At 37.1% G+C, this 14290-nt stretch overlaps 1 protein-coding gene across 2 annotated transcripts in view; it reads right to left on the bottom strand.

Annotated features, from left to right (window-relative positions):
- The window catches only part of TMEM65 (transmembrane protein 65), a 77684-nt gene that overhangs the window by 20196 nt on the left and 43198 nt on the right, over positions 1–14290 (bottom strand). For both annotated transcript variants that reach the window (XM_041768956.1, XM_041768957.1), the window contains one exon: positions 893–937. In XM_041768956.1, the coding sequence (XP_041624890.1) occupies positions 893–937 (45 nt within the window). The remainder of the gene's footprint in view (positions 1–892; positions 938–14290) is intronic.

The following is a 14290-nucleotide window of genomic DNA, read 5'->3' as shown; positions in this document are numbered from 1 at the left end:
TTATATTCTACCTCTGAGAGAAAAAAGAATGGCTAATTAATAAGCTTTTAAAAATTATATAGCTTGCTCTCCAGTATGTAATGACCTCCTATTAAATTTGTGATTTCTCCAATTTCCTTTGGGAAATACTACTCTGTAAAAGCAAATCACATCTAATATTTAGCATTCACTTACAACCTACTCAAATTCACTGTAACGTTAAAATATTCTCTTCTTTTACTGTCTTTGTAAGATCCCAAACTGCTTTACATTATGCCAGTATTAGCCTTGACTATTTATTCCCATCATAATCGAGTAAAGAAAGTACATCAGTACCATTATAAGCTTCTTCTTCCTGGTGGTCTTAAATGAACTTAACTTTCTCCATCATCATAAACAGCAAGCTGTAAGTATTTTCTCCATCAGAGAACAGTTCTTACGTAGCCCTGAGCCCAGACTTTCTAGTTCTGAAATTACCCAATTAAATCCAAACTAAACATATCCTTTTTTTCTGGGAATTTAGAAAATCCTACCATTAATATAATTTTATTTCTGGATGATAACAACAGTTTAAGAATTATTGATACTGCTAACAATACTAGAAATTCCATTAGGGTAGAATGGGGTAACTGGGTGACGGGCACTGAGGAGGGCACTTGATGGGATGAGCACTGGGTGTTATACTATATGTTGGCAAATCAAACTTCAAAAAAAATAATAAAGCAGGTAATTTACTGAAAAAATATTGTAATGTATCTTAAATCAAGTTTATAAACTTTGTTTCAGCATGAGATAACCCATTATACCTGAAAAAATTAAATTTACTGACTCTTCTATACTAACAATAAATGATATAGTTATTTCAAATCTAAAAGATAGATGCACAAATATTTAACAATTATAGAACCATTACCATATCTCAGCTGTCCTGGGGTGGGTGGTGGAGCTTCCAATTTTTCTAAAGGGGAAAAAAAGGGTTTAGGTCAAGAATTAGTTACTATAGCATGATTTCTTTTTCATTACAATAAAGAAAATACCAGCAGATTTACAAAGTGGGAGAATATCAAAGTTTATTCACAAATTTTTGTAGGTTAATAGATCAAAATAATACTTGGTATGGGTTAAATTACAAGGCTAGAAAATAAAACTGAACTTTAGTTACATGGAACCTATAACCTATAACCCTGAGTAATCATTAGTTTTTCATTTTTGTGTTTTTTAAGCCCTTGCATCTATGTAATGAGCCTGTTTAATTACAGTAAAACATAACCTTTGAAATATAGCTACCCTTATTTAAGATGCAGTGATAGATGACTTAAGTAATATATATACAAACAGAAAAAAGCTGAAAAAAGAATATTCAGATAGACCTAAATATCCTTTAAAAAAATAGAAAATAACATTTTCAAAGCAATGTATTACAACAGTGACTTCACTGGATGGTGAAGTCTCCCCTGAGACTCCCCTGATAATATACTGAATATTTTGAGTCTTGAAACCTATATACTATTGGATAATATAACATATTCTATGCAATAACATGACCAAAAAAAGTAGGATGCTATTTAAAATCACAAATAACAATAAATTATAATATATAGCATAATAAACACACAAAGTCTTCCCAAGTATAAATCAAAGTGTCTTTAAGTGCCATCATTAAATCTAAAAATTAACAATCATTATAAAGAAGCAATGTATCTAATCTCATAACAATAACCATCTCACCATTTGTATAAGCACAACAGTAAGCGATGGTAAAATGGCAGAGAACGCACTTTCTTTATCCTCATCCAGTCCAAAAGAATTAACTGACAGTCTATGGAAAAGAACCCACACCACAGATCACATTATTCTAAAGACTTAGTACAACCAGACTGTCCAAGGAAACACGTACAAACTGGATATATACTTTCTAAAATACTTATTTTATAATCTATGACAACATAAAAACTGAAGGATTTAGTTTCAGAAAAGTAAAAACCAAATCTCCACTGATAAGCTATATAAGAAAGAGGTAACATCCATATTTGTGAATGGCATTTTACTGAAAACACATATAGTACCAAAATGATTTTACAATAACAAGTACACTAATACCCTAAGTTCAATTTTCATATTATTCAGAAAGTTCTAAGAATTCAAGTTTGTTATGTTTTCCCCTTTTTTTTTTAGAAGAGTTGTGAAATGAAGATATATTAATCTTGGCAGAATTTCACATCTTATTAAAATATATTGTCTATTTATTGACTAACATCATTACCTCAAAATCTATTTTGAAAGCATGCAAATGGTTTTCCAAATTTTAACAAGGAATATAGGATACCACTGTAGTCCACAGAGTTTTCTGGTGAAGTAAACATGCAAAAGTGGTTACATACCAGAACTATTTGCTAGTTGCATTACTCTCATCATCACTACAGTTCTGACACTGTGAGGAGAAGTCCTTGTCAGTTGACTGGAACATCTTGAAATACCTAAAAATTCAACAAGCAGGACCTTCCCAATAGAATGAGAATATAGAGAGTCCTTGCTTTTACGACTTCAAATTCCCTACATATTCATAATGAGCAAAATACTTTAAATATTTTACAACTCTTATGAAGAAAGGATAAGAGGTAGGCAAATGTATAAGGTGCAGCAAAAACAACCAAATATATAATTAACATTCCTAATCTTCCTTTCATGTTATCCATAAGGATTAAAAAATTAAAACTAATGAAAAAATGAATTTTTAAAGACTGAGAAAGAAATATAAAGGAAATAGAGCAGGGAGGAAAACCATTGGCACAGAGACTAAAGTAAAATCAAAGCAGAGATTCTGCCTCCTGCTTCACAAAGAGCCTATTGAGTAGCAAGAGGAAACATGAACATTTCCTAGAAAGTGGAAATTATACTGGAAATTATCCATTAAAATTTTTTAAATCATAAATTGATAAGTTTGAGGACTTTGACACTGTAAATTACTTTCTTTACTTTGTTAACTGAATCAAAACTATATCAGAAGTGAAAAACACTGGATGTACTATATACAACAGAACTCAATCTTGGAAATAAACCCCCACAATCTATGCAGGTTTTAAAAATCTATGCAAAGTTTTCTTTTGAATATGGTAAACTATCTATACTTACACTGGAAATGTTTCATTAAGAAGACTTTGGAGTTAGAAAAGCTAGTTCTTTTCAATTTCTCTGTGTGTGTGTGTGTGTGTGTGTGTACATCACACTTCTTTTTCTACCTTAAAAAAATAATAAAACCATTAAGAAGATTGTACTTCACACATTTTCCAATGATTTTAACTTTAAAAATTCTGGTTCTACTTCTACTATTGGCTTAGAGACCTCCTACAACACCAGTTCTCCTGCATAGGGGAACTATAAACAATATACAAATATATAACAAATAAGTAACTACCTAAATGCACTAGAAAGTGACTGAAAACAGGTTGATTCTGGAAAGGAATTAACACTTAGAAAAAGGAATGGAACTAAGTGAGATACCAGCTTACTGTAGCTTTTGGCCTGAGGGCAGACCTCAACCCACAATATATAGGGCAACTAAAACTCAGACAAAAAAATCTTCAGTCTTTCTGGGCTGAAGAAGCAGTGGACAGGGTACAAAATAAGCAAAGCCACTGGAAAGTGAAAGGGGAGTCCTGGAAAGGATAGAGTTAGAAAGGACGAGCCCTAAATTCTGTATATACAGTCAGTTCAAATATATGGCTAACCTGTGAACCACACAACAAAAACAAAACAAAATGAGTAAAACAAAACAAAATTTGAGTAAAAAACAAAACAAAATGCCAACTAAGAATAAAATAATTGAAGATTTGAGTTACACACCAAGAGAGTTTGCAGTATAAGCCTAACCATCAACTGCCTGCTCAAACAAATAAAAACAAAAAACTGATATTTTTTAGAAGAATAAAACACAATCCCGAGTCTCTATAACATAACTGCAGCAGTGACTAAGATATAATCCAAAATTATTTCACAAAGAAACAAGAAAACATGACCAATCCATTTTCAGGAGAAAAAACAACAGAGATTAATTCTGAAGTGACTCAAATGTTACAAGGAGCAGACAAGGACTTTAAAGTAGCGATTAAAATTATATTCAAAAACATAAATGAAAACATAGTCAAATAAAAACTATAAAAAAAGAACCAAACTCAAGTCCTAGAACTAGAAAATAAATATCTGAAATTTTTTAATTAATTGGATGTTAAAAGCAGAATGGAAGTTATAAAACAAAGAGTAAACCTGATGATAGATTAATAAAAACCCAATCTGAAGAAGAGAAAATAAAAGGACTAAGAGATAATGAACCACCACAGTAACTTCTTGCAAGATACATCCACGAAGGCAAAAGAAACAAAAGCAAAAATGAACTATTGGTACTTCATCAAGATAAGAAGCTTCTGCACAGCAAAGGATACAGTCAACAAAACTAAAAGACAACCTACAGAATGGGAGAAGATATTTGCAAATGACGTTTCAGATAAAGGGCTAGTTTCCAAAATCTATAAAGAACTTATTAAACTCAACACCAAAGAAACAAACAATCCAATCATGAAATGGGCAAAAGACAAATGTTGGAGAGGATGTGGAGAAAAGGGAACCCTCTTACACTGTTGGTGGGAATGTGAACTGGTGCAGCCACTCTGGAAAACTGTGTGGAGGTTCCTCAAAGAGTTAAAAATAGACCTGCCCTACGACCCAGCAATTGCACTGTGGGGGATTTACCCCAAAGATACAGATGCAATGAAACGCCGGGACACCTGCACCCCGATGTTTCTAGCAGCAATATCCACAATAGCCAAACTGTGGAAGGAGCCTCGGTGTCCATTGAAAGATGAATGTATAAAGAAGATGTGGTTTATGTATACAATAGAATATTACTCAGCCATTAGGAACGACAAATACCCACCATTTGCTTCAACATGGATGGAACTGGAGGGTATTATGCTGAGTGAAATAAATCAATTGGAGAAGGACAAACATTATATGGTCTCATTCATTCTGGGGAATATAAAAAATAATGAAAGGGAATAAAGGGGAAAGGAGAAAAAATAAGTGGGAAATATCAGAAAGGGAGACAGAACATGAGAGACTCCTAACTCTGGGAAACGAACTAGGGGTGGTGGAAGGGGAGGCGGGTGGGGGGTGGGAGTGACTGGGTGGCGGGCACTTGAGGTGGGCACTGGGTGTTATTCTGTATGTTGACAAATTGAACACCAATAAAAAATAAATTTATTTAAAAAAAGAAATAATGAATCAGTCTCAGAGACCTCTGGCTAAATCAGAAAATCAATACATGTATAACTGGCGTTCCAGAAAGTGAGAAGAAAAAAGGACCAAAAAATATTTGAATAAATAACAGGTAATAATTTCCCAAACGTGGTGGAAGATAAAATTTCAAAAGATTCAAGAAAGTTCAGTGAATCCTTAATAGAATAAACATGAAGAAAATCAATGATAAAGAAAAAGGAATCCTGAAAGCAGTGACACACACACACACACACAAGACACATTAAAGGAAAATAATGATTTAAATATATTTCAACAACAACAAAAAAAGCTGTCAGCCCAGTATTCTATATCCAGAGATTATATCCTTCAAGAATGAAGGCAAACTAACCTAGATAAACTGAAACTATGAGAATATGTTGTCAGCCAACCTGCAATATAAATGTGAAAGCAAATTCTTTAGACTGAAGGGAAATACCAGTTGGGTCTTCAGGAAAGAACAAAAAGTATGTGAAATGGTAAGTAATGGGTAAATATAAAAAAAACAAATTTTCCCTAAGTAATTTAATTTAGGTAGACCTGGGAGAGGAGGGGCAAGATGGCGGAGGAGTAGGGTCCCCAAGTCACCTGTCCCCAGCAAATTACCTAGATAACCTTCAAATCATCCTGAAAATCTACGAATTCGGCCTGAGATTTAAAGAGAGACCAGCTGAAACGCTACAGTGAGAAGAGTTCGTGCTTCTATCAAGGTAGGAAGACGGGGGAAAAAGAAATAAAGAAACAAAGGCCTCTAAGGGGGAGGGGCCCCGCGAGGAGCCGGGCTGAGGCCGGGGCGAGTGTCCCCAGGACAGGAGAGCCCCGTCCCGGAGGAGCAGGAGCTGCACCAACCTTCCCGGGCGGAAAGGGGCTCGCAGGGAGTTAGAGCAGGACCCAGGAGGGCGGGGATGCCCTCGGGCTCCCTGGGACACTAACAGGCACCTGCGCCCCGGGGAGACGCGGAGCTCCCTAAGGGCTGCAGCGCGCTCGGCGGGACCTGGAGCAGCTCGGAGGGGCTCGGGCGGCGGCTCCGCGGAGGGGGCTGCGCGGCTCCGGGAGCAACTAGGCGGTGGCGGCGGCTCGGGCAGAGGAAGAGGCTCCATGCGGAGGGGGCTGCACGGCTACGGAAGCAGCTCGGAGGGGCTCGGGCGGCGGATCCGCAGAGAGGCGGCTGCGCGGCCGGGAGCGCGAATCCAACAGCGCAGGCCCCGGAGCACAGGGCACCGGGACACAGCCCAGGATCCGGCCTCCCCCAGGGATAGGCAGAGACCGGGAGGGCCCAGGACAGCAAGGACACTCCTGCCCGGAGCTGAGCAGATCAGCAGCCCCGCCCCGGAGCCTCCAGGCCCTGCAGACGGAGAGCTCTGTAGTTACTGTGGGAGCTGAATCCAGGTTTCCAGAGCTGCCATAGCTACTGTGGCTGTTCCTCCTCGGGCCTCACGGGGTAAACAACCCCCACTGAGCCCTGCACCAGGCAGGGGGCAGAGCAGCTCCCCCAAGTGCTAACACCTGAAAATCAGCACAGCAGGCCCCTCCCCCAGAAGACCAGCTAAACGGACCAGTTCCAGGGGAAGTCAAGGGACTTAAAGTATACAGAATAGAAGATACTCCCACGTGTTTTTTGTTTTTGTTTTTTTCTTTTTGATTTCTGATTGCTTTCCCCACCCCCTTTTTTTCACCTTTCTTTCTTTTTCTCTTTTTCTTCTCTTTTTTCCTTTTTCTCTTCTTTTTCTTTTTTTTCCCTCTTTTCTTTCCTCTCTCTCTCTCTTTTTCTCCTTTTCCCAATACAACTTGTTTTTGGCCACTCTGCACTGAGCAAAATGACTAGAAGGAAAACCTCACCTCAAAAGAAAGAATCAGAAACAGTCCTCTCTCCCACAGAGTTACAAAATCTGGATTACAATTCAATGTCAGAAAGCCAATTCAGAAGCACTATTTTACAGCTACTGGTGGCTCTAGAAAACACTCAAGAGACTTCATGACTGCAGAATTTAGATCCAATCAGGCAGAAATTAAAAATCAATTGAATGAGATGCAATCCAAACTAGAAGTCCTAACAACGAGGGTTAACAAGGTGGAAGAACGAGTGAGTGACATAGAAGGCAAGTTGATGGCAAAGAGGGAAACTGAGGAAAAAAGAGATAGACAATTAAAAGATCATGAAGACAGATTAAGGGAAATAAACGACAGCCTGAGAAAGAAAAACCGACCTTTAATTGGGGTTCCCGAGGGCGCCGAAAGGGACAGAGGGCCAGAATATGTATTTGAACAAATCCTAGCTGAAAACTTTCCTAATCTGGGGAGGGAAACAGGCATTCAGACCCAGGAAATAGAGAGATCCCCCCCTAAAATCAATAAAAACCATTCAACACCTCGACATTTAACAGTGAAGCCTGCAAATTCCAAAGATAAAGAGAAGATCCTTAAAGCAGCAAGAGACAAGAAATCCCTGACTTTTATGGGGAGGAGTATTAGGGTAACAGCAGACCTCTCCACAGAGACCTGGCAGGCAGGAAAGGGCTGGCAGGATATATTCAGGGTCCTAAATGAGAAGAACATGCAACCAAGAATACTTTATCCAGCAAGGCTCTCATTCAGAATGGAAGGAGAGATAAAGAGCTTCCAAGACAGGCAGGAACTGAAAGAATATGTGACCTCCAAACCAGCTCTGCAAGAAATTTTAAGGGGGACTCTCAAAATTCCCCTTTAAGAAGAAGTTCAGTGGAACAATCCACAAAAACAAGGACTGAATAGATATCATGATGACACTAAACTCATATCTGTCAATAGTAACTCTGAACGTGAACGGGCTTAAGGACCCCATCAAAAGGCGCAGGGTTTCAGACTGGATAAAAAAGCAGGACCCATCTATTTGCTGTCTACAAGAGACTCATTTTAGACAGAAGGACACCTACAACCTGAAAACAAAAGGTTGGAGAACCATTTACCATTCAAATGGTCCTCAAAAGAAAGCAGGGGTAGCCATCCTTATATCAGATAAACTAAAACTTACCCCGAAGACTACAGTGAGAGATGAAGAGGGACACTATATCATACTTAAAGGATCTATCCAACAAGAGGACTTGACAATCATCAATATATATGCCCCGAATGTGGGAGCTGCCAAATATTTAAACCAATTAATAACCAAAGTGAAGAAATACTTAAATAATAATACACTTATACTTGGTGACTTCAATCTAGCTCTTTCTACCCTCGATAGGTCTTCTAAGCTCAACATCTCCAAAGAAACGAGAGCTTTAAATGATACACTGGACCAGATGGATTTCACAGATATCTACAGAACTTTACATCCAAACTCAACTGAATACACATTCTTCTCAAGTGCACATGGAACTTTTTCCAGAATAGACCACATACTGGGTCACAAATTGGGTCTGAACCGATACCAAAAGATTGGGATCGTCCCCTGCATATTCTCAGACCATAATGCCTTGAAATTAGAACTAAATCACAACAAGAATTTTGTTTGGAAGGACCTCAAACAGGTGGAGGTTAAGGACCATCCTGCTAAAAGATAAAAGGGTCAACCAGGAAATTAAGGAAGAATTAAAAAGATTCATGGAAACTAATGAGAATGAAGATACAACCATTCAAAATCTTTGGGATGCAGCAAAAGCAGTCCTGAGGGGGAAATACATCACAATACAAGCATCCATTCAAAAACTGGAAAGAACTCAAATACAAAAGCTAACCTTACACATAAAGGAGCTAGTGAAAAAACAGCAAATGGACCCTACGCCCAGCAGAAGAAGAGAGTTAATTAAAATTCAAGCAGAACTCAACGAAATCGAGACCAAAAGAACTGTGGAACACATCAACAGAACCAGGAGTTGGTTCTTTGAAAGAATTAATAAGATAGATAAACCATTAGCCAACCTTATTAAAAAGAAGAGAGAGAAGACTCAAATTAATAAAATCATGAATGAGAAAGGAGAGATCACAACCAACACCAAGGAAATACAAACGATTTTAAAAACATATTATGAACAGCTCTATGCCAATAAATAAGGCAATCTAGAAGAAATGGACGCATTCCTGGAAAGCCACAAACTACCAAAACTGGAGCAGGAAGAAATAGAAAACCTGAACAGGCCAATAACCAGGGAGGAAATTGAAGCAGTCATCAAAAACCTCCCAAGACACAAGAGTCCAGGGCCAGATGGCTTCCCAGGGGAATTCTATCAAACGTTTAAAGAAGAAATCATACCTATTCTACTAAAGCTGTTTGGAAAGATAGAAAGAGATGGAGTACTTCCAAATTCGTTCTATGAGGCCAGCATCACCTTAATTCCGAAACCAGACAAAGACCCCACCAAAAAGGAGAATTACAGACCAATATCCCTAATGAACATGGATGCAAAAATTCTCAACAAGATACTAGCCAATAGGATCCAACAACACATTAAAAAAATTATTCACCATGACCAAGTAGGATTTATCCCCGGGACACAAGGCTGGTTCAACACTCGTAAAACCATCAATGTGATTCATCATATCAGCAAGAGAAAAACCAAGAACCATATGATACTCTCATTAGATGCAGAGAAAGCATTTGACAAAATACAGCATCCATTCCTGATCAAAACTTTTCAGAGTGTAGGGATAGAGGGAACTTTCCTCGACATCTTAAAAGCCATCTACGAAAAGCCCACAGCAAATATCATTCTCATTGGGGAAGCACTGGGAGCCTTTCCCCTAAGATCAGGAACAAGACAGGGATGTCCACTCTCACCACTGCTATTCAACATAGTATTGGAAGTCCTAGCCTCAGCAATCAGACAACAAAAAGACATTAAAGGCATTCAAATTGGCAAAGAAGAAGTCAAACTCTCCCTCTTCGCCAATGACATGATACTCTACATAGAAAACCCAAAAGCCTCCACCCCAAGATTGCTAGAACTCATACAGCAATTTGGTAGCGTGGAAGGATACAAAATCAATGCCCAGAAATCAATGGCATTTCTATACACTAACAATGAGACTGAAGAAAGAGAAATTAAGGAGTCAATCCCATTTACAATTGCACCCAAAAGCATAAGATACCTAGGAATAAACCTAACCAAAGAGGTAAAGGATCTATACCCTAAAAACTATAGAACACTTCTGAAAGAAACTGAGGAAGACACAAAGAGATGGAAAAATATTCCATGCTCATGGATTGGCAGCATATTGTGAAAATGTCAATGTTACCCAGGGCAATTTACACGTTTAATGCAATCCCTATCAAAATACCATGGACTTTCTTCAGAGAGTTAGAACAAATTATTTTAAGATTTGTGTGGAATCAGAAAAGACCCCGAATAGCCAGGGGAATTTTAAAAAAGAAAACCATAGCTGGGGGCATCACAATGCCAGATTTCAGGTTGTACACAAAGCTGTGGTCATCAAGACAGTGTGGTCCTGGCACAAAAACAGACACATAGATCAATGGAACAGAATAGAGAACCCAGAAGTGGACCCTGATCTTTATGGTCAACTAATATCCGATAAAGGAGGAAAGACTGTCCATTGGAAGAAAGACAGTCTCTTCAATAAATGGTGTTGGGAAAATTGGACATCCACATGCAGAAGAATGAAACTAGACCACTCTCTTGCACCATACACAAAGATAAACTCAAAATGGATGAAAGATCTAAATGTGAGACAAGATTCCATCAAAATCCTAGAGGAGAACACAGGCAACACCCTTTTTGAACTTGGCCACAGTAACTTCTTGCAAGATACATCCATGAAGGTAAAAGAAACAAAAGCAAAAATGAACTATTGGGACTTCATCAAGATAAGAAGCTTTTGCACAGCAAAGGATACAGTCAACAAAACTAAAAGACAACCTACAAAATGGGAGAAGATATTTGCAAATGACATATCAGATAAAGGGCTAGTTTCCAAAATCTATAAAGAACTTATTAAACTCAACACCAAAGAAACAAACAATCCAATCATGAAATGGGCAAAAGACATGAAGAGAAATCTCACAGAGGAAGACACAGACATGGCCAACATGCACATGAGAAAATGCTCTGCATCACTTGCCATCAGGGAAATACAAATCAAATCCACAATGAGATACCACCTCACACCAGTGAGAATGGGGAAAATTAACAAGGCAGGAAACAACAAATGTTGGAGAGGATGTGGAGAAAAGGGAACCCTCTTACACTGTTGGTGGGAATGTGAACTGATGCAGCCACTCTGGAAAACTGTGTGGAGGTTCCTCAAAGAGTTAAAAATAGACCTGCCCTATGACCCAGCAATTGCACTGTTGGGGATTTACCCCAAAGATTCAGATGCAATGAAACGCCGGGACACCTGCACCCCGATGTTTCTAGCAGCAGTGTCCACAACAGCCAAACTGTGGAAGGAGCCTCAGTGTCCATCGAAAGATGAATGGATAAAGAAGATGTGGTTTATGTATACAATGGAATATTACTCAGCCATTAGAAACGACAAATACCCACCATTTGCTTCAACGTGGATGGAAATGGAGGGTATTATGCTGAGTGAAGTAAGTCAATCGGAGAAGGACAAACATTATATGTTCTCATTCATTTGGGGAATATAAATAATAGTGAAAGGGAATATAAGGGAAGGGAGAAGAAATGTGTGGGAAATATCAGAAAGGGAGACAGAACATAAAAACCCCTAACTCTGGGAAATGAACTAGGGGTGGTGGAAGGGGAGGAGGGCGGGGGGTGGGGGTGAATGGGTGACGGGCACTGAGGGGGACACTTGACGGGATGAGCACTGGGTGTTATTCTGTATGTTGGTAAATTGAACACCAATAAAAAAATAATTTATTTAAAAAATAAATAAATAAAAAGTTGAATAAAAAAAAATTTAGGTAGACCTGACTGTCTAAAAGAAAAAAGTATAGCTCTGACTTATGGAGTATACAACATATGTAGATGTAATACACATAACATCGAAAGATAAAGAATGGAAGAAGTTACAAATGGACCAATTTGGTAATTCGGTTGTAATATTTCTCCAATGTCTATAATGTGATACAGTATTAACTCTAAGTAGTCTATGAAGAGGAATGCATATTTGTAATCCATTAAGCAATCACACGTATGGACAAAATGCAATGAGATAGTTAAAAAGCTAATAAATAATTTGAAGGGAATTTTTTTTAAATATTAAATTAAGTCAAAACAATGCAGCAAATAAGAAGAGAGGGACAACGAGCCAATAGTAAAATAGCAAACCTATATCCTACCACATCAGTAATTACATTAAATATTAAATAAAACGCAGAGATTGTCAAAATAGAAAAAAAAGGAAGACCCAACTATTAGATATCCATAAGAATTACACTTTATTAGGTTGAAAGTAAACGAATAGTAAAAGATATATTATGCAAACACTAGCTTATAAAGGGTGGAATGGCTATATTAATATCATATAAAGTATATGATCATAATTAGGGACATTTACAAATGATAAAAGAGTTAATTAATCAAAAGACATAACAATTTGATTATGCCTAATAACACATCTTCAAAATGCTTGATGCAAAATCTGGCAGAATTAAAGGGCAAAATGAAAAATTCTACAATCATACTTAGAGCTATAAAAGCCTCTTTCTCAGCAACTGACAGCAAACTAGGCAAAAATATCAGTAAAATATAGATTATTTGAACACTACTATAATCCTAATCCAATTAATATCTAAACTACACCCAACAACTATAGAATACATATTGTTTTCAAGTGGATATGGTACATTCATCGAGATAGATCATAAGCTGATCCACAAAACATGTTAATACATTTATTATTAAAATCATAAAAAATAGGGATGCCTGGGTGGCTCAGTGGTTGAGTGTATGCCTCTAGCTTAGGGCATGGTCCTGGGGTCCTGGGATCAAGTCCTGCATGGGGCCCCCCACAGGGAGTCTGCTTCTCCTTCTGCCTATGTCTCTGCCTCTCTCTGTGTCTCTCATAAACAAATAAATAAAATCTAAAATCTTTTTAAAAAATCATAAAGAATATGTTCTCTGACCAAAATGAAATCAATAACAATAAAAGAGCTAGAAAAAAAATCTGAAAATTAAATAACATCTTCTAAATATATGAGCCAAAGAATAAATCAAAAGGGAAATTAGAAAATACTTCAAACTGAAAATGAGAAAATATAATGTATCAACATTTATGGGATGCATCACATTTATGGGATGCATCTAAATGAATGCTTGAAGGGAAGCTTATAGTTTGAAATACATTAAAAAGAAGAAAGATCTAAGATAAATGGTCTATGGTTCTATCTTAAGAAGCTATGAAAAAAAGAATAAGAGCAAGTTAAATCAAGAGTAAGTAAATAAAAGAAGGAAATAACAAAAGAGCTGAAATTAATAAATAGAAAACAATAAAAAACAAAGGCAAAAGTTAGTTCTTTGTAAAGATCAACAAAATTAATAAACCTCTAGGTACACTGATCAAGAAAGAGAAAAAACACAAATTACTAGTATCAGGAATGAAAGAGGGGGCATCACTACAGATCCTACAGAAATTAAAAAGAGTGTATTATGAATAACTTTAGGCCAACAAATTCAACAACTTTGATGAAATGGACAAATTGTTTGAAAAAACACAATTTACCAAACTGACATAAAATAAAAGAAAAATCTGAATAGCTCTATTAATAAAATTGAATTTGTCATCAAACACTTTTGTGTTATATAAACACACAAAAATCCTCCAGGCCCAGATGGTTTCATTGCTGAATTTTATCAAATGATTAAAGAAAACAAAAAACACCAACCTTACACAAATTCACAACCTTTCAAAAAACAGAAGATAAGGAAATGCTTCCCAAGTTGTTTTATGAGGCCAGAATAATCCTAAAACTAAAATCTAACCAAGAAAGTACAAAAGAAAAAGAAAATAACTGCATACCAATATCCTTCATGAACACAGACACAAAAATCATTAAGTGAAATAACTAGCTTTCCTAAAGTATAAGTGGCAAAAACAACTAACATAGTTGTTAGTTGCAAAA

Source organism: Vulpes lagopus, chromosome 9, assembly GCF_018345385.1.
Source record: "Vulpes lagopus strain Blue_001 chromosome 9, ASM1834538v1, whole genome shotgun sequence".
Taxonomy (NCBI): Eukaryota; Metazoa; Chordata; class Mammalia; order Carnivora; family Canidae; genus Vulpes; species Vulpes lagopus.
Note: the sequence above shows the minus strand (reverse complement) of the source record. Positions and strands in the feature narration are given on the sequence as shown.